Source organism: Amblyomma maculatum, chromosome 1, assembly GCF_055883805.1.
Source record: "Amblyomma maculatum isolate TAMU_Amacu chromosome 1, ASM5588380v1, whole genome shotgun sequence".
Classification (NCBI taxonomy): Eukaryota; Metazoa; Arthropoda; class Arachnida; order Ixodida; family Ixodidae; genus Amblyomma; species Amblyomma maculatum.
In genome coordinates, this window is record NC_139344.1 from 79,210,053 (window position 1) to 79,229,454 (window position 19,402).

Consider the following 19,402-nt stretch of genomic DNA (forward strand, 5'->3'; position numbering starts at 1 on the left):
TGCAGTTTTAAAGAACACCTACAAACCTGCTTGTAACGGTCAAGGAATCTCTTCAAAGTTTCTAAGTTCTTGTTGTAACTTATCCTTGCTCGTTTATGTTACTACATTGTGATTGGTAGGCATTGGCAATCATTTGTTAGTACCAGGTTGCTGATAAAGATTGTGCTGTTTTAAATGTTGCCTTTTGGTGGCTAACAGCCTTCCATGTGTCTGTACCAATTTTTGAATGTTCGTATCTGCATTGATCACTTGTTCTGTACAGTCTGTGGACGGAAATAGGGGCAGTAACATTGGTCACTGTGGTTACAGCATGGCTTTGTGAACTGCTTCCATTTGTTTTGCAGACCTGGAAAAATGCACAGTAAGGTGGCTTGTCTGGGCTTACAGTGTGCCTGCACTTTTGGCATCTGACATAAGGGCTGAATATTAAATCAAATGAATTCCGATTCGGTTCTACTCATTCATCTTTTTTTGTTCTCTCTCTTTGGCACCGATTTGAGCATTTTTTATGCTGCTGCTATTGCCAAGGTTAACCAGTCACTGCGATCAAGCAAAAAGAATTGTAATGCAGTTTGGAAACCTTTATAATTTGCCTTTTTTTTTTTTTTTTCCTTTTCTGCAGAAATGCACTTTTAGCTGCCAAAGCTGCAGAACAGGGATGTTGTGAGGGGGGGAAAAAAAAAAGATTGAAAAAGCTTTGGCCTTTGTAATCACTTCAGGGCATTTATTCATTCTGAGCTGCTTACCAAGGCTGCGCAAGCTTGCTACTGGCAGCATTTAAACCTTGTTCTCGACTTCCCGCAAGCCCATATGCAAAGTCGATGTAGCACAAGTCTAGTGTGCAGTTCATAATTCTTACTGATTCATAACTGATTTGGTACTATGTGTTTCTTCTGCTGTTAGCCTTTTCTAGCTTGTTTCACATGCTGCAAATTTTCTCCCCCTCATTGCGTGACGTTAGATTCAAGAATGTATAAAGTCTGAACATATGAAACAAATATTCTAATTATGCAGCTGCATCACTTGTTACAGTATCTTGTAGTACCTAAAATGGACTTTGATAAGCTTATGGCAGTTAGTTTTGTAGGGTATTCAGGTTTGCATTTATTTTTTACTTGATCATTTTTTTTCGTGGTAAAGCTGGGCAAGAATTACCTTTAAAGAACATTGTTGCATTGTATTGTCGTGTTGTCTTTTAGATTTCTTGTCCAGGAAGCTGTGCTGTTGCTAAATGCCTCTCCACGTTTTACTGCTACAGATCCAACTGCGGGAGCATCAGCATATGAACAGACAACTTGGTGCCTTGATGAGGGAACCCTGCATGAAAACATTCGGAAGATCCTGATAAAGCTTTGTGTTCCATCGCCAATGGTTTTTAGTGATGTCAACTATCTGTCCTCAACGGCACCACCTGCAGCTACTGAATGGTGCAGCCTTCTGCGGCCACTGCGTGGCCGGGAGCCTGAGGGCATGTGGAACTTGCTGTCCATTGTACGGGAAATGTTTCGTCGCTCAGACCGCAATGCCATCCCACTTCTACAAATTTTGACAGAAGAAGTCTTGGCTTGTGAGCAGGTGTGTTCCTTAATTAGTTGCAAGTCTTTATGTGAATGCTTGCGCTGTGTTTGACTGAAAAGGGTTCAACACCACTGTTTTGTCTGCAAAGATCGGTGTTGCTGCACTTATACTATAGAAAAGTGCTAGTTAAACTTTCTAGTGGTTTTGTTTCATTGCTTTGTATTTCATCATTGCACTGCATACACTCTTCCACATCAAAGAAACTTGTGACTCTCCTAGTGAATGTTTGTCTTGTTTTTGAAGAATGCGGAGTGCTTGCTAGCATTTTTTTTTTAATTTCAACATCTGGTTACATGAACTCTAGGATCTTTCTTTTGTTTTCCTTTTTTTGCGGTAATTTTACTTAGGGGCTGCTAGGTAGTGCTACAACTGGCAGTGATGCAAGTGGTGATGTTTGAAGAAGCATTGCGCACTGCTTCACAAAAGCAAATTGATCACCACAAGGCAGTGGGAATTTCAAAACAAGCTTCGGAAAAGTCCTTCAAGCAAGCCATCAGTTTATACCTTGTATGGGTGATACATAAATAGGGTTGCATTCAAATAAGAGGAGCAGCAAGCAGACCATAAAAGTAAAGTGTGCGATGAATTAAACAGGCTCTTCTAGAAACTCGTTTGAATTTGCTGAATGTATGAACCATGTGGATTAAATTTTGATATTTTCATGAAAAGATATACAGTAGAACATCATTAATACATTCCCGGTTCATATTATTTTCCAGTTTTTTATGCTCAAAATATCTGGATTCTTTTCCCGTCTAATAGGTTCCCGGATAACATGATTTCCCTCTTTTTGTGTTAAAAATTTCTATCAGTTGTGGTCATTTAATACGTTTGGTGATCAACCAAGCATGGGCTAACGTTCAAGGGCGCTAAATCTGTGGACTCTCAATATAAAAAAAAAAAAAACAGTGGCGCTCTCTCACTAGGCTGCTTTCCTGCAGTGCCTAAATGCAAAGGGGCAGAGCATCAAAGTCCCACAAGGCGCTCGTTCGTGCAGAGAAAACCTAATGAGGATAAACGTGGTGGCTTCTTTGTAATGCCTCAAGGGCACAGGGGACAAATTATTAGACAATTACAGCTATGTGCTTACATGTGAGGTGGCTGGGTATGGGGTATACAGCATGGACAAAAATGCTGCTTGTAAGCCATCGCAATGGCTTCTCCACATGTCACTGGTGTAAGGAGGTGAAGCATCCAGAAGCAGCCAAAGAAACGATGCCGGCTTGTCATTGCACTCTGCAAACCGGATTTTTTAGATCTGTCTCGCGCTTACGACCGTGCAGATGTGGACTAAATTCTGCAAGAAAAAAAAAAGCCGTTCATTCTTGATGTCAAGACATGCTAATGTACACTTTTATGCAGTGGAAGTGTCATCACTAAATGACTTTGACCTTCGTTCTTGAAAATTAGGCAGTTTGGATCATACATTTCCCAGATAAAATGTTTCTTTTTTGCACTTTTTTTAAATGTACCAGCTCGGTTTTACTGTATTTGCCTATTCTTTGCAAAACAATGAACAGCTTTGTGGGCTGAGGCTGATATGGACATGCTTGAGAAAGTGTGATGGGAAATCGTCATGTTAGCCTCATGTCCCCAACTACAGTAAAAGCTCGTTAATTCAAACTCAAAGGGGCCGAGAAAATTGTTCGAATTAAGCGGAGTTCGAATTAACAGTCGGGCACTGGAATGAGCGCCATTGTGGCCCACCGTGCTGGCCGAGCCCACATGTTGACACATTACCATGAGTAAAGAGGGCTAGGCGCTACTGCACGTTTACGGAGGGCGATTCCGATAATTTTTGCAATTGAGCCACAACAGCGAATGAACGGGACTAATCGGTCAGTCATGCGCCGCAAACAAGAACCGGAATGCATTCGTGTGAGTAGCGAGCTTCAAAACAAGTTTATTTACACGGAAAAATAATCGGTAATGTGCATTTGCTTGCGTTTCTTGTGCCGCGACTCCACAAGCATAGACTGCAGCTTGCCCAAGAGTTCCAGCGCAGTATCCGAATTCTCATCGGCGGAGAAGTATTGTGCGGCGAGATAGAGCGCCGATGCTACTTTACATGCACTAGGAGGTGGCACCGGATCGTCGCCTTCGTCGGACTCTTCATCGCTTTCAGCCGTGTTCGCCACCCGTGAGCCCTGTGGAGCACATGCAGCTGATTATATCCTCATCACTCAAGGGCCCAGACGTCTCCACACCGTTGTCAACGTCAACGTAGGCTTCAAAGGCGACACCCTCCGACAAAGCCGCGTAGCTACGGTCGAGCACGACGGAGTCATCATCAGACGAAGCCTCCCCTACCTCCGCGTTGCATGCTTCTGGGGTGTCACTGAAGCCACACTTGCGGAAACAATTTTTGATAGTTTCCGGCTTGACTGTATTCCACGATGATGCCAGCATGTGAACAGCTCCAAGCAAATCGATGTCGTACGACTTGCCACTGTCCAAACAAAGAGGTCTCTCTAGGAAGTGGCGCCTGTATAGCATTTTTAAGTTCTGAATAACTCCAAGATCCATAGGCTGGAGCACAGAAGTCGTGTTTTTAGGCAAAAATGGCAAGCGGATTGCTGTCAGTCCATTCGCGTCACAATGAGCTGTACAGTTGTCCACAAACATGAGAACATTCCTGTTCTGTGCAGCGAATTTCCTGTCTAGCTTGCACGGCCAGTCGGTGAAAATTTCCTGTGTCATCCACGGCTTTTTGTTTGCGGTGTAATCAACAGGAAGCGTCTTGATGCCTTTAAAACAGCGAGGCTTCTCTGCCTTGCCGATCACCAGCAAGCGCCACTGTTCCGTGCCCGTCGCATTTGCGCACATCATGACGGTGATTCTTTCTTTGCTTCTCTTTCCGCCAGCACAAGTGTCGCCTTTGTAAGTGACCTTGATGAGGAGCAATTTGAAATACAGCGCCGTCTCGTCAGCATTAAATACATCGCTGAGCACATAATCAGCGAGGAGTTCCTTCAGTTCACTGGAGACCCACTGTTCACACGTTTCCTTGTCGACTTCAGGTGACTCCCCACAAACGTTTTTAAATGTCAGCCCGTGACGCGCCTTGAAACGCGACAGCCAGCCTTCTGACGCGCCGAACTCACTGATGCCCATTTGGCTGGCAAAGACTGCAGCCTTCGCAGCAATTACGGGCCCGCTTAACGGAATGTTCCGGCTGCGAACTTCTTTTATCCATGCCATTACGGCACTCTCCACTTCGGGATGGGCAGACGTCCGTAGCCTTTTGCGAGAGGGCTCCATAACGTCTTTACGAAAGGCAGCACTGATCGATTCCTTGTTCCTGAGATACGTTGACAGCGTGCTCTTCTTGATGTCATACTTTTTGACCTCACTCAAAATCTCCATTTTCGTCTTGAGGTCCTTTGCCGTGTATTTACCGCGGTTTGCCATGGCTGTCACAATCGATAAGTCGTCGCTGGCAAAGCGGTGAGGCAACGAAAACAGTAAAACTTGGACCACCGCGGCACGAACAAATGCACGACACCGACAACTGCGTTGCGCCCACAACGTGACCGCAGGACAAAAAGAAAAAAGGCTTGTCAAAAGCGCACCCAGCAACCGCAGTGTAGCCAAAACCTGCAACGGCTTGCGCCGGACCGTTGGTGTGATAGAGCCTGGCGGCACCCGGCAGCGAAAACCTGCTACGGCATGCACCGGAATGCTCGCTGTGACTGTCGAGTGCGCACCTCGTCTCGCGTGCGCGGGCAGATTTGAAAGATTTTGTTTTTTGCCTCATTAGTAATCTTTCTGCGCATTGTACACAGTATGGGCTGACTTCTGTCTGCGAGGAGCTGTGTGAGCCACGGGCTCCTAGTTCGAATTAACCGTTGTGGATACTGGCATGTTCGAGTTATCGGGCGTTTTCTCTTATTGAAATACATAGGGCCATGCCGGGACCCGAGCGTCAGTTCGAATTAACTGAGTTCGAATTAACGAGGTTTTACTGTATGTTGGAGGGTTTGACAGCAGCGTGTGTTATGTGTAGTTCTGGAGCAAACAGGGGTTCATTAGTTTCTGCTATGTCTTAAGAAAGTAACAAAAAAAAGCTGCTTGCAAAAAAAAAATGTCTGTGATGTCATCTTTACTGGTGACGTTAGGCAGCTCAAGCATGTGATCAAGCATTAACTTTGTTTTGATCACTCATAATACTGCACATTTTACTGCCTCCATTTGAGGAATGGAGATAATTTTTAAGGCTATAAGAGTTCAAGTGTCCTTCTCAATTTTAACTTTTAAGCCATATTTGTGATAGTTGCTATGACTAACCAGCTACACATGCTTTAAAATGGCCACAGTTCACATATAGTTTTTAATGGTTGAAATTGCGTAATGTATACTAGAAATCTGTTATCGAAATCTAAAGTCTCAAGTTTTGCTTCCAACACGTCTCAGTGAATTTATTGTTTTAAGGCTATAGAGTATACCTTTTTTGCCTGGCGCAAGTGTTACACAGTGCAAAGCCCATACACACGGTAGAGCATATTTCGCTACTAGAACACAGCCCTTCAGTATGGCATTCTTTGATACATTGTACTTTCGCCTAGATGGTAGCACGCTTACAGGAGACCTTGAAAGCTTTGCAAGTGGTGTTGTCATCAGGAACAATATTTATGAACACTGTGCAAACTTCGTTTCACTTTTGAGCTTGTGTGTTCTACATACCCAAGCAATTTCTTATCAATTTTCTGCCAAAATTTAATACTCTTTGTTTCTTGCTTGGATATATATAGTAGTACCCTGCTATAGTAAACTCTGATATAGTAAAAACTTGGATATAGTTAAGTGAAATTGAAGTCCCAGTTCATCTTCCATAGACAACATTTTTGCCCCTTTATAGTAAATACATTTTTTGGTAAAAATCGGTTTTAGCAAAGTGCACCTGGCTGTGGCAACAACTCCCACGATAGGACATCACCACCCGAGCACTACCTAGAATCTCGAGGCAAAGATTTTTTGTATTTGGAAACAGCAAAATAACATCGAGTGTTCTTTTAAGTGGCTTTATCACCAAGCTTAGCAGCATTCGGGAGAGACCTACTTTTCGAAGCCTTGAAGCCGTGAGGGAAAGCACGCAGGGTATAGGAAAAAAATAAAAAAGTGTACAGTTATCTACAAACATCGAAAGAAGAAAGAAGAGAACAAGAAATGGAGGTGCAGCATGTGGGGTCTTGCAGCACTTGGCTGCCACACGCATTTATCATTTATTGCCTTTTAAAGGACAGAAACAGCAAAAAGTGAGTGTTCATGCAAGGCTTTGGTTTTTACATTAAATCATGCTTGGTTTTATTTGTAGCTACATTGTCCTCATGTTTAAAAAGTACTTCCACAAGGCGTAAAAAATTTTTATAACTGAAAAAAATTGCATGAAGAGATAAAGGAGAGATGAAAGGTATTTCAGTGGTGTTTTTTATTAATCAACAAGACGTGTAGAGTAAGTGCCCATTTAACTACCAGACAGCATCTTCAGAACCATGTCATCACCAGCAACTGATATAGTAAAGGTTTTTGCTGGTCCCAGTGACTTTACTATAAAGGGGTTCTACTGTATCTCTTTCTAGTTATAGTACTGAACTTGTGCACTGTGCTATACAGATCCTCTGCTGGTGGTTCAACACCAAGGTCTCCCTGCACACTGGATCAGGTGGTCATGGAGGTCGGGCAGTGGGCCATGGCAATGCCCACTCATCACAGCATGCCTGCAGTAGCCTGTGTGATGAAATCGTCGTTCTTTGGAGGCTGGCTGCTCTCAGCCCAGCCTTGTCCCCTCAAGATCGACGCTCCTTCTTTGTTCAGGTGAAGAGAGTTGCTGTTGCCAGATTCAAGACTGCATATTGATTTCCTGCCATCTTGCTCTTAAATGTTACATATTGGCATGAGCATCTTGCATGTGCTAGATCGAATGTCATTTTCAGTTATAGATGTATCAGTACTTCTGTTGCAATTTTTTTTTGTGGGCTATCAGTACTAAGTTCTTATGTCAAAGTATCTGTGGGGCTCATTTTGAATTTAGATATAGATTAAGTAGTAACACCTTATTAATTTTAATTTCGAGGGTGTAGGAAGAACATACGAATGTCGAATTCTTCAGATGGTCCTCCTAAATCTACCAGAACATATGAATGTGAATTTTTTTCTGAAGACTTGGTCATCTTGCTTTAAAAGTGTAATGCAGGGCCACAGTTTTAGTTTTGCCATATGTGTTAACTCGTTAGCACTGTTGGGAGTGCGTGAAGCAGGACAGCTCCATAATGATTAAGATTTGACGCTTTTTTCGGCGTCTGACGCAGTAGTGCTGGAGCTTCTTCACGCATATTTTCGCAGATGATATGATTTCACTGCACAAACAGTGGAAGGTGTGTTGAAACCAGAGTTTAGGTGTTCTGGAAGCATGGGAAAACCACGGGAGTAGAAGCAAAGGAAACTGATTGGCACCTATGACAAAAAGAAAATGAGGGGCAAAGTAACAGTTATTTGAAACAGCATGCAGATGGAATTCACAGAAGTGGTACGCTGAGAGCTTTCATGTTGACGGATGAATCTTGCCCGTGAATTTTGTTTACCTTCATACTGCCATTTCTGACTTGTGTAAAGTTGACAAAATGTTTCCAGGTGGTTTTAATTTTTTTTTTTTTCGTTAGAAATTAGTTGCATATGAGAAAAGTGTTTTGCACAAAAGAACAAGAACAGGGCTTAAAAAAATTCTAGAAGGGGGAGGGGGGTGGATAGGAGCATTTAAAGTTCCACCTTAAGGGTGTGATGCAACAGCGTTAAGGGGTCCCATCCGCAACTTTCCTTGCAGATCCTCGTTTGTGTATGTGCACGTTGCAGCTGGCTTAATTACTGATTTCTTTATTTGTGTTTCTATTATTTCACACATACTCTTTAGCATGCATTTGTAAGCACCAGGCTGCATTATATGAAAGACTTCCCTACATAAATATAAAGCAGACTTGTACAAAACTCGTCACAAGTAATGGATTACACGTTTTATGGAATTTTGTAATTATTTTATTACTTTTGCAAACTAATGTTTTAGGTAAATAAATTGCTTTATATGTAATTGATTACTCGTAATCAGTTACTTTTTTTTAATTAACAGGTCTTTGCTTTCCAATCAGTACCTTAGTACTGTATTGCATGAACCTTAACTGTAGCAGTATTTTGCTGACTTCCACATGAGGGCGGTGTTGTGCAGTTTTGCATGGGTCTCTTCATGAGTGCGTGCTCATTCTTGGAACCCTTGTGGTTGTACAGATGGGCGAGTGGCACGTAAAGACACTGGAGCGAGTGTGCAAAGTGCGGGCAGGCAGCAGTAATGTGGCTGGAGCCGGTGGAGGTGGTGGCCTGAGTGGAGCTCGTCGCTCTGACCTGGATGTCTTTCCGGGCTTCAAACCATCAATGGAGGCCTGTTTGCTGGATTGGACAGACTACCCTATTGAAGGCATAACCTATGCTGATGGTGGCGCCTGCAGGTTAGTTTGTTGCACAGTGTATCGCTGTTTGCAGATGGACGTACACAATTCAGGGAAAGTGCAGTGTTATTGGAAACTGTTGCAACAGCTGGACTGACCTTGTAGGCACCTAAATAAATTTTATCCCTTTAAGGAATTTGAAGAGGTCACGAAAATTTGTTCTTCAGGCTGGAAGTGCCCCCAAAGCGATGTATGAGCATACACTGCGTTTAAGAATATCAGTTCCAAGAGAAAGATGAATGAATATACATTTTAGTGATACTCCATTTGTTCAGAGTCATTGGGACTGCATAAAATGTTCAAACTAATGAATGGGCCTGGGCAGAAAATTTAATTGTAATAATGCGCTGCAGCACCTGCTTTTCGATGAAGGCAGAAAGGCGCCTGTGTACTTTGTGCAGTTAGTGCAACTCTAAGTAAAAAGCCCCAGGTGGTCGAAATTTCTGAAGTCCTCCACTACAGCATCCCTTTGGGACATTAAACCCTATAAACCAAAGAAATGGCAAAAATGCCACTTTAAATTGAAAACGGTGCTTTTATTAGCTAGGAACCTGGCAGAAAACGAAACACTAGTATTGTTGTCACCTGCCTGTCTCACAAGTAAACTGCAAGCATCTATCTATCTATAGTCCAGTTTTATTCAAGCACAAATCTTTGAGGCTAAGGAACATTGCAGTTCAATTAGAAACTGTGCTCAGGGTCCTTTTCAGTGTAGGCATCACAAAGTTGGATGGAGTGGTAGGAGATGCATATTTTTAATAGCACTGTCTCTGCTACAAATGTTTTCTGTTGCCTTGCCAAACAAGCATAAGCACATTTTAGAAAAAAGACCTAGCATTTTAATTAAGAACAAGATTTGAACACTGTTGGCTTCCATGGCATTCAACAGAGGACAGTAAAACCTTGTTAGTCCGGATCACAAGGGACCAGCAAAAGTGTCCAAGTTTAACGAATTCCGGATTACCGTATTTACCATGAAAACAGCAAAAAAATGTACTGGGCGTACACATACCCTTATTTCATAAAAAACTTGTTTTTGTTTGTTTCGTCGGACTTTGCGCGATAATTTTTTACAGTCCCGTCAAGTGGTGGTGCGCACGCTTACTGTCGCATGATCCGACGCAAAATTCCTCCAGTACATTGAGAACCTCAGAGGCCTCTTACACGGTGCACGGCAGCAGCAGCTGCTCATGACTTTCATTGTAGGTACAATTACCATCATTGAGAACTTCCGATAATCTGTCTGTCATTATGGTGGCGACAACTTCGTCGCTTCACTGGAGTGGTGGTCGCCATCTTGGAGCACAACGGCAGTGGCAACAGGCCCCAATCACAGTCAAACAGAGCAATGGGCGCTTATTTGCATAATTCGCGTGCTGTCACTGTCGCAGCACAAAGAGTCGGGACAAAGAAATTGGGCGTGCAGCCAGCAGACAGCAGTGACAGCCATGGGAACGCAATACAAATGGGAGAATATTTTTTAGGTCCTCTGTGCACAATCACGACACATTGGGTGCCATAGACTACCGTATACACGTGTGTAATGGCCGCACTTTTTTTTCCGAGATTGGGTGAAAATCAGGGGGTGCGGCGATTACATGAGAAAAAAGACAGCGAAAAAAATTATTTGCGGTGGTACCTGCCTTTATTATTGTCAAAAAAACTCCTCGTCCTCGTCCGCTAAACTCTTCGGGATTTCAGGCTCGTCCCGTGTCCAAGACATCACTCCTCGTCGTCGTCCTCCTCCTCCTCCAAACTCATCGGGACTTCAGGCTCGTCCTTGTCCTAGTTGGGGTCATCCTCCGTACCGTCCAGCCTGTTTGATATCCCTGTCACCTTGAAACTTTTTTCCACAGTCTCGAACGAAACCGTGGCTCACACTTCGAGTATCCAGTGGCAAACGGCCACAAGCGATGCCCCTTTCAGTCGGCCGGTTGGAGTCTTCTGGTGGAGGGCCGTTGCCATCCACTCACTGTACGCACTCACTGTACGCACTGTACGTACGAGGGCATCTTCTTGGGAGCACCATCGCCGTACACATTTTTCGTCAACGCCGAACTTTCGTCCAGCCACTCTTTTTCCTTCTTCTTTCGCGTAGTGAATAACTCAGCTTAAAGTGAGCGGTATAACTAACATATTTTCCCATCGAGGAAAAAGAAAATCTTCAGCTCACTAGCACAGAAGAAATCAGGGCAGCGATGCGTTCCGATTGCGAGATCGCACGTGATATGCTTCGGGCTATCGTGGAAATGGCTGTGAAACGGAGGAGCGAACAGACTTGGATTGGATTGGATTTGCTGGCCTCACCCTTTGTAACGGGCGGGCATCGCTGCGGCTAGGAGCGCCCCCTTCGTAACGGAGGTGGTGGCCGCTGCCCCCATGCTCGACTTTTTTTTTTCCCTCAAATATTTTGTTCTTAATTCTTATTGGCAATTCTACTTCTAACCTTGCACTTCATTTTGGCTTTCACTTAAATTTTGGGCCCCACCTGGCGGCAGTATCCACAAAACGTTCCCTATTTCTTGCACCGCACAGTAGACGGCACTGCCCAACTTCCTGAAACTCATGGTGCGGCTTTTGCTCTGGAAATTGTTTTTTTTTTTTAAGTTTTTTTTTTTCCCAATTTTGTCTAAAATTCGGGGTGCGGCCATTACAAGCGTGTATACGGTATACGTTACGCACACGTATATCGTGGAGTTTTTTTCTCTCTCTCTTGCGAGAGGTGCGTTGCTCAGTCAAAAGGTGCGATGCAGAGGAATGTAGAGTGAGCGCCTGTTCTGTGCATTCGCAATCTTTTGCTTTCGTTCTTTTTCTTCATGTGGTTTGGTGGGGTGGCTGGTATTCGAGGCAATGCAGGAAGGCAGTCGCGAGATCGCTTCTTCGCAGCGCATTGCAGGGATCGTGCGTTTTCTTTCTCGCGTGTTTCCGTTGACGACTGATGGGTGGTAGGATGGATGGCTATCGCAAAAAATTTAAAAAAAAAAGCTTAACCCATAGTGCTCGTCCGAGATCATAGCCTTTTATGGTCATTGGCTGGGACTGCGCCAACATTACTTATCCCTATTTCCAAATTAACAGGGTTGGAATTAACGAGTATTTAGTTGCGAGCTACGGAGGTTGCGCAGAAGAGAGCAGGCAGCCGCCGCGCGCGCGGCCATGCACTGACCTTGCTGCGGCTGCCGTCCGCCGCGCCGGTCATGGCGCCATTCAAGTTTTACCCACCATTCCATGGTTTTACCTGGTTCCATCTTCTGTCCCTGTTTTGGACATGCGCAGCCTCTAATTATGCCTTTCGATCGCAGAGGCGTTTCTTTACTCTTTTTTTTTTTTCTTTTTTTTTTCCCTGCGTGATGTGCGCCAAGCCGCCCAGGTGCGGCAGTGCGTAGTTCGAATTATCCGTAGAGGAACCGACTCGCGTTCAAATTAACGGGCTTTTTTATACACAGATCTCTGTGGAGCTTGGCCGGACCAAGTAGTGTAGTTCGAATTATCCGAAAATTCGAATTATCGAGGTTCGAATTAACAAGCTTCCACTGTACCTCACTGCTAGGAAGAAAAGGAAACGAAAGGAAGCAAACGTGCATGCAGCTTTGGGCTTTGCCGAGGGCAGCCACAAGCAGTCACTGGTTTGAAACCGCTTTGTCTACGTTGGCTAGCTAGGGAGCCTACATGTTGCGCCGCGGCGCCCGACTTAGGTTGGTGCCAGCCTTTGAAGGGGCACTTGCCAAAGCCCGCTAAAGATCAGTGTTGCCAGTTGAGCTAACGGTGCCATTTTGGTCCCCAACTGAACCGGCGCTGCCGGGCGCTCTGCATGCAGGAGAGAGTTGGGTATGTCTTCTCCCTTTGAAGTGCACGATCACCGGCGCCACACTGCTCACATAATCTGCTATCATCTTCATCACATCACTTGCTCTTCGAGTTTTTTTTTTTTTTTTACTATTATTTTTTATTTTTTTCCTAGCAGCACGCAAATCGGCTCGCCTCACGTAGGTTTCCCGTTGTCCGCCTGCTGTAGATGTACATCCGTGCAGTATCGCATGGTAACATAGGAGAGTATGTAGCCATCATCGGAGCTTTCGGAGTCAATTGATGTGCGTGTAAATGCCTCCGAGATGATGAGCATTTGCTGCCATTAAACTATACGCAGTCTTGCCCGGACCACGCAGTGAGGGCGAGTTAACCGAATTCCCAAATTAATGAGATCCGGATAAACAAGGTTTTACTGTATAGTGCGGTCCAGTTGGTCAGACATCATGCTCACAACAGAAACATAGCGAAAAGATGAGACTAAGAAAGGCAAGGACAGGTAGTTACAAGGGCAGGATGGGTGTAGCACCAGTACTGCCCTCGCCTTTCTTTGTCCCATCTTTCTGCTACACTTCCATTGAGAATGTCTTCCATGACCTTTCAACAGTGTGGCACCTGTCGTATTTTGTTTTTTTCTTGTATGGAGAATTCTTTGGAAATGATTGCAACTTTCAAATGCAGTGCAATACACTGCATTCATGCTGAAGTAATGGCATTGGGATCAGCGCCTAATGTCTTAGTTTTTGCATTATGGTGCCTGCAGAGAGAGTGCATTCATTGTTTCTTGGGCTTGACTAGAGGAGCAAAATGTATTTTGCCAGAATGGCTACTTTCTCTCTTGCCGGCTAATAATTCACACACCTCTCGCCAAGCTCCAGTTTTCAATTGAAGGAAAAATGACTGGTGTGTTCCCTTTTACAGATGGTACTCACCTTACATGCACACGCGTCTCCTAGAGCACAGCCCACGAAGTGACCCCACTCCAGAAGCCTTGGGTGGCAGTGAGCACCTGTCAAGCTTGTGCCGCAGAGGTCGTGCTGTTGACGTGGGATCTTCGACATCTGGCCCCTCACATCATTCAGACCGCCGGCCCATTCACGTTCTTTGTGCCACTGGCCATCATCAGGCACGACAACTGCTTTCACTTTTAAGGCGAAAGCCTTTCTTGGTGAAAATCTCGCATGCGCGAGACCTGTTCGCTAGATTCCGCAAAGTATGTTCTCCTTGTCTAGCGTTCCTGCCATCTCCATGGCAACGTAGAGGTGCGGCGACGAGCTGTGCCTTACTGTCAATCCCACGCTTGCAAGAGCGCATATTGCCGTTCCCCAAAAACTGCAGCAACGGAAGTGCCGGGTGTGTAACAAAAAAATAAAACAACCTTACATTTTGTTCGAGCATGAAGCGCAGTACGGAAATTGAAATGCAATATTAATAAAATAGTTTTATGGATTGAAATACTTACTGTAAAGGGCATAATACATCAGTGGCGTCTGTTGCGCCATCTTTGCTACGTTGAATAAGTTAACTTGAAAAATCGCCGCGACTCAATTTCGTAAAGAGTTTAAAGCATGTTGAAAGGCAATTGTTGCGGAGAGCTTTCTCAGAATGCAGCCTAAAGGTAACATACACTCACTGAAGACAGGAATTGATTACAGTGAAGGTAATCGTGTGGTGTTACCGTTGTCATATACCATCACATCCTAGTTGCGTTCACGGCTGGTTTTGCTGCTATTAAGAACAAAAAACATCGTATTATGCAACCTAAAGGGGACATACTCCTGGAAATATGGTCGTAATTTATCTGAATAAAAAAAAATTGCATCTACAGGGATCGAACTCATATCCTACTATCATGTACGTGGTGTTAATCCATTGCACCACAGATGCGATGGGTAGTGCAGTCTTTAAACGCGCTCTTATTTGTTTTGACGCAGTGTACTAAAGATGGCGCGACGGACGTGGATGGCATAATCAGAGGATTACTGCAAGCAAGTTTAATCCAGCAAACTATTTTATTGCGTATGCATTTTAGTTTATGCACTGCAATGTATACTAAAAAAAAACACATAGCTTTGTTGACTTCCTTTTTGTTGTTTTATTTTTTAGTGACGATCCCCGGCACTTCTGTTGCTGCAGTTTTTGGGGAATGGCAATACGCTGCAGGGGCACTGCAATGAACGTGCTTCAAGGAAAGAAAATTTCCACTGCGTGGCATGAGCCCTGGCCTTGCTAGCAAAAGCTATATAAGGAGGCGTGCAATGTTCCGGAAGTTTTTTCATTACTTTGGCACACACAGGATGCAGCACCTAAGATAGTTATTATGAGCAAATTGCTGCTGTTGATAGTATTCCGTACTTTAAATTCTGTAAGCAACAAGATGAGTTATTGTACTGTTGTAGAATACTCATGAGCATTGAAATACGATGTCTTGTGCGTATGAAGCTTCTTAATTTTACAGTGAAACTGTTAATAGCTCAGTTGTGGTGACGGTGACTTTGTCTAGTGCAGTAGAACCTCACCTATACGTTTTGCACGAGACCAGGGAAAAAAATATATATATTCAAGAGCTGGAAGACACGACAGACTGAAAACTGACATTAGTAGCAAACTCGATAAATGTTTATTGCTTTGCTAGCTCTTCAAAAAATTGCGGTGTTGCCTGCCACATTTTTGCATGCCTGTTGAGCACAACGCACTTGCCCAAAATTTTTAGTGCAGTGTGTCTCTCGTGGTCATCACTTCAATGAACACATACTTTCTGACCAGGTGCAATGCCACTGCAACCAGCGTAATGGTTGGTTCCGGCAGCATCTCTTTGTCGCCACTGTTGTATGCCGTGACCTACACGCTTGGCCACAATCTTGTAGACAGAACCCCGATAGAATAACAGCACTGTCTGCAAAAACATAATTGCATTTGTGCCAACGGTGTAAAGAAGGGAAAATCGGCAGCGCAAAGGAACTGAAATAGGCACTGTCATACTGTGCACCCACTGCTGATAACTATGCAGCCAGACCAAACATCCTATACCTAAGGTGGCACACAATGCCCCACCAAGCTCAAGTGGGTAAGTCTCTGTGACCAGGCCAAGCCGTGTTGTTAGTAAACATGGCTGCCAGCAACACTTGTCACTGGAGCTGGCGTTGGAAGTAAGCATTCAGGAAAATGCAGCATCCTGGAACACATACAGTAAAACCTCTTTACAAGAGACACTCAAGGGACCCGAAAAACATGTCTCTTGTAACCAAAAATTCTAAAATTACTGTGTTGATCAGTTTACTGCACATCAGTATATAAATGCATTCACGTGCATTACCAGGAAATTGTTCAGGAAAGCTTAAAGAAGTTATTCATTCTAATATGTATTTTTGTGAGTGCAGAGTGTATTCCTTCCCAAATTCTGGAGGTAAAGCACTTCACTTTGCAAGCCTTCCGGTTGCTCTAATACCTTTTGAGGCACTCTTACATGCTCGTCACCCTCAGATGATTCACAAAGAGAAAGACATCAGGATTCTAAGCTTTCATCTTGTGATCAAATTTTAACAGCAAGGAGTTAAAAATACTGGATGTCATTTATGCATTTTGATTTGCTTCGTAGGTAACAGTAATGTGATGCCGTTTTGACTTTCCAGTCATGGGGAAGCACTCCTCAGTTCCTGACATACACAACAAAAAGGACACTGATATGGAACAGAATTTAGCTAAGGGAATCTGAAGTGCATCATGTACGAGTTGGTACGTTCCAGATGCATTGCATGAGCACACCTGGCTTGTGTCTCTTGTATATAGTGAAGAATTTACTCCACAGACCTGAAAAATCCTTAGTAACCAAGTGTGTCTAGTAACCATGTCTCTTGTATGCAATGTTGTTAACATGGCAGACATAGGAAAACAAACGAAACCATTTTAAAGTGTCTCTTATAACCGAGTGTCTCTTGTAACGAGCGGCCTGGAAAACCTGGAATGGCAGGACAAATATTATGCAGCTGAAGAAATCTGAACTATGGCGGCTGCCATGAAATAGCTTACAGAATGAGAGAACACTTCGATTTCCTGCAAATAATGGTGGTACTACAGGGAAAGCCTAGCATCTTGTCCATGCACACTGTCGAGGTCTGTGCCATCAAATTCGTTTTTCAGGAAAAGCCCTGTGGGCTGCACCAAACTTGTAGGCCATTTAGAGCAAACAAATACAGACTGGCGCCTTTGTGGTTTGAGCATTAGTGGCAAGGTCACCAAAAGCTGCTATATTTTGTAAGTCATCTAGTGCTTGTCCAGCTGGTGCAGGCATCCAAGTGAGCATAGGGTGCCTTGTTAAAACTGAATTTGTGTGCAACCTTTCTTTCATCGCATTGCTGTGTGGAAACACATTTGTCTTCAGACTTAAATTATCTGTTTTTATATCTGAGCTGCTTGAAAATATTAGTCGAAACTTGAATAACGAAATCGCCGGGGACAGCAAAAAAAAAATTCGCTTCCGCGAAAATTTCGTTGCTGCGAAAATGAGACAGAAAAAATAGAAAACTCGCAAAAAGAACATTTATTGCCAAATGTCAGTTAGCTTGGTTTGCTGAGCCTTGCCTTGCTACAACTTCATAGTTCTACTTTCACATTGCAAGCCACAATATCGTGATGGTATTTAAAGCGGCTCAGCCAGCCAGCGCTTGCTTTGAATTGTTCACGCCTGAGCATACAGGCAAAGCCCAGAGCCTTCTGTTGCAACACTTTGCCAGACAGAGGCACTAAATTTGTTCGCGCTGTTCACAAAAAAAGCCAAACACCACCTTGTCGACGTCCGGGAATGCCACAATTGTCACTGTTTTGTGCCTTGCTCGAGCACTATTCTCAAGCGTACTTAGGATGGCTGCTTTACTTTTCAAAATTGTGGACAGAGAGCTGCATGCAATCCCGTACTCGTTGACGATATCCATTTTTTTCCTGCATTTTTCTACTTGAGCAATGATGGCAGCCTTCTCTAGCAGCGACAAACATCTTCGTTGTTTGTCTGGCTGAGACATCTTTCGAAACGCAAGCATGCCGACTGCTGCTCATACACACACCCACACACAGCACCACCACCGTACACAACGCATACACGTGCACAGCTTCAGCAGGCCTAAAACTGTAGTGCCAATGATGTCTAGTGTCACCCCATGATGAAGTCACTGCGATGCTGCTTCTCCTGAACATAGCCTCCGAGATCTATGTGTGAACTCGTGTGGTTGATCTTGGAGGTCGTGCTCTGACCGTGTCCAGATGCAGCCTCCACGAACACCGCCCTGCGAAACCAATCACAGAGGGCACGCGATGCGCCGGTATGGTGGCTAGCGCCGGCTAAAGGTGGTTAAAGTCACGCCGGCTGCAAGGTTTCCAGGCGCCAGCACCGTCGCTACAGCCGCTCAAGTGCGCTGTGGCAGTGTACTCAATTTGAGCACTACGGACTGGACTGGCATTGCAGCGAATTTCGTTATCGTAGGATCGCGGTACGAAAATGTTTCGTTACCAAGAGATACGAAATACATTGGGGGGCCTCTATGGGCATTTGCCGGGTATCCGGAAATATTCCGTTGTGGCGAGGATCTTAATATTCTCGAGATTTCGTTATTGCAGGTTTCAACTGTATTCTTTTTGCAGCCAATTTTTATTACTTCTTGGACAAGGGTCTTGGATTTTTTTCTTTGCTCGTACTAAATGCAATGAAAATTCAGGCTTAATCCATTCTTTTATTCTGACTTCAAATATGCAATAACTTTTTGTGTGCGAAAACAATAGAAAGAACACTCATCGGAAAACTGTTGACATGTGGCTAAATACTATACAGTGCACGAAATCCAGTATAGAAAGTACTTCTTTGATTAAGCCAACATTAGTTTACAGCTGTTTGAAGTTCAATAAAGTGAGGTCTCGTTGATGAGCAGTTTAATTTAGTGCCCCAAAAAATTGGCAAGCATAAATTGAGAAATCGGTTCCCAACATTGTATACTTTATTCACTTAGGAGCATGCTGTAATAAAAATTGTTTTGTTTACTCTAGATGGAAAGACATCCTCCTTGTTAAGTAGCCAGCATTGAGGTTCCTCTATTGAATCAAGAAAAACAAATGAAGCTTGTTCAGCTCGTTTTTGTCATATAAAGTGGAATTAGTGAAAATGCTGACCCATAGAATAAATAAATTTGTAGACATACGTTGGAGATGGGCAGCAGATTTTAAAATGTTGCTTTTTAAAAAGTTGGTCTTTCTCTTTTGCGATTTTTGGGACCCAGTCCATGCTTCAGCATTTATGAAATCTGAAAAAATTGAAATAGTCTTCAATGTAAAATGTCGATACATCGCTTCAGAATTAATAATGGTCCGTGTATTGGTAGAAATATTATTCCTAACACCGACTTTTGAGCTATCCTACGACATTGGATAGCTCAAAACGAATTTCTATCTTAACTTTCCTTTTTAAGATTGTCGACCAACTAGCTCAGCGTTCCACTCTATAACTGAGGGTTGAGAATTTCATGGCCTAGCTGGCAGTA

General features: G+C 43.8%; 1 protein-coding gene across 5 annotated transcripts in view; it reads left to right on the forward strand.

The window, feature by feature from the left end:
- Positions 1-19,402, forward strand: part of Dora (zinc finger SWIM domain-containing dorado) — a 130,539-nt gene that overhangs the window by 34,722 nt on the left and 76,415 nt on the right. For all 5 annotated transcript variants that reach the window (XM_084588407.1, XM_084588409.1, XM_084588408.1 and 2 more), the window contains exons 7-10: positions 1,259-1,575; positions 7,192-7,392; positions 8,854-9,071; positions 13,800-14,004. In XM_084588407.1, coding sequence (XP_084444533.1) covers positions 1,259-1,575; positions 7,192-7,392; positions 8,854-9,071; positions 13,800-14,004 — 941 coding nt within the window. The remainder of the gene's footprint in view (positions 1-1,258; positions 1,576-7,191; positions 7,393-8,853; positions 9,072-13,799; positions 14,005-19,402) is intronic.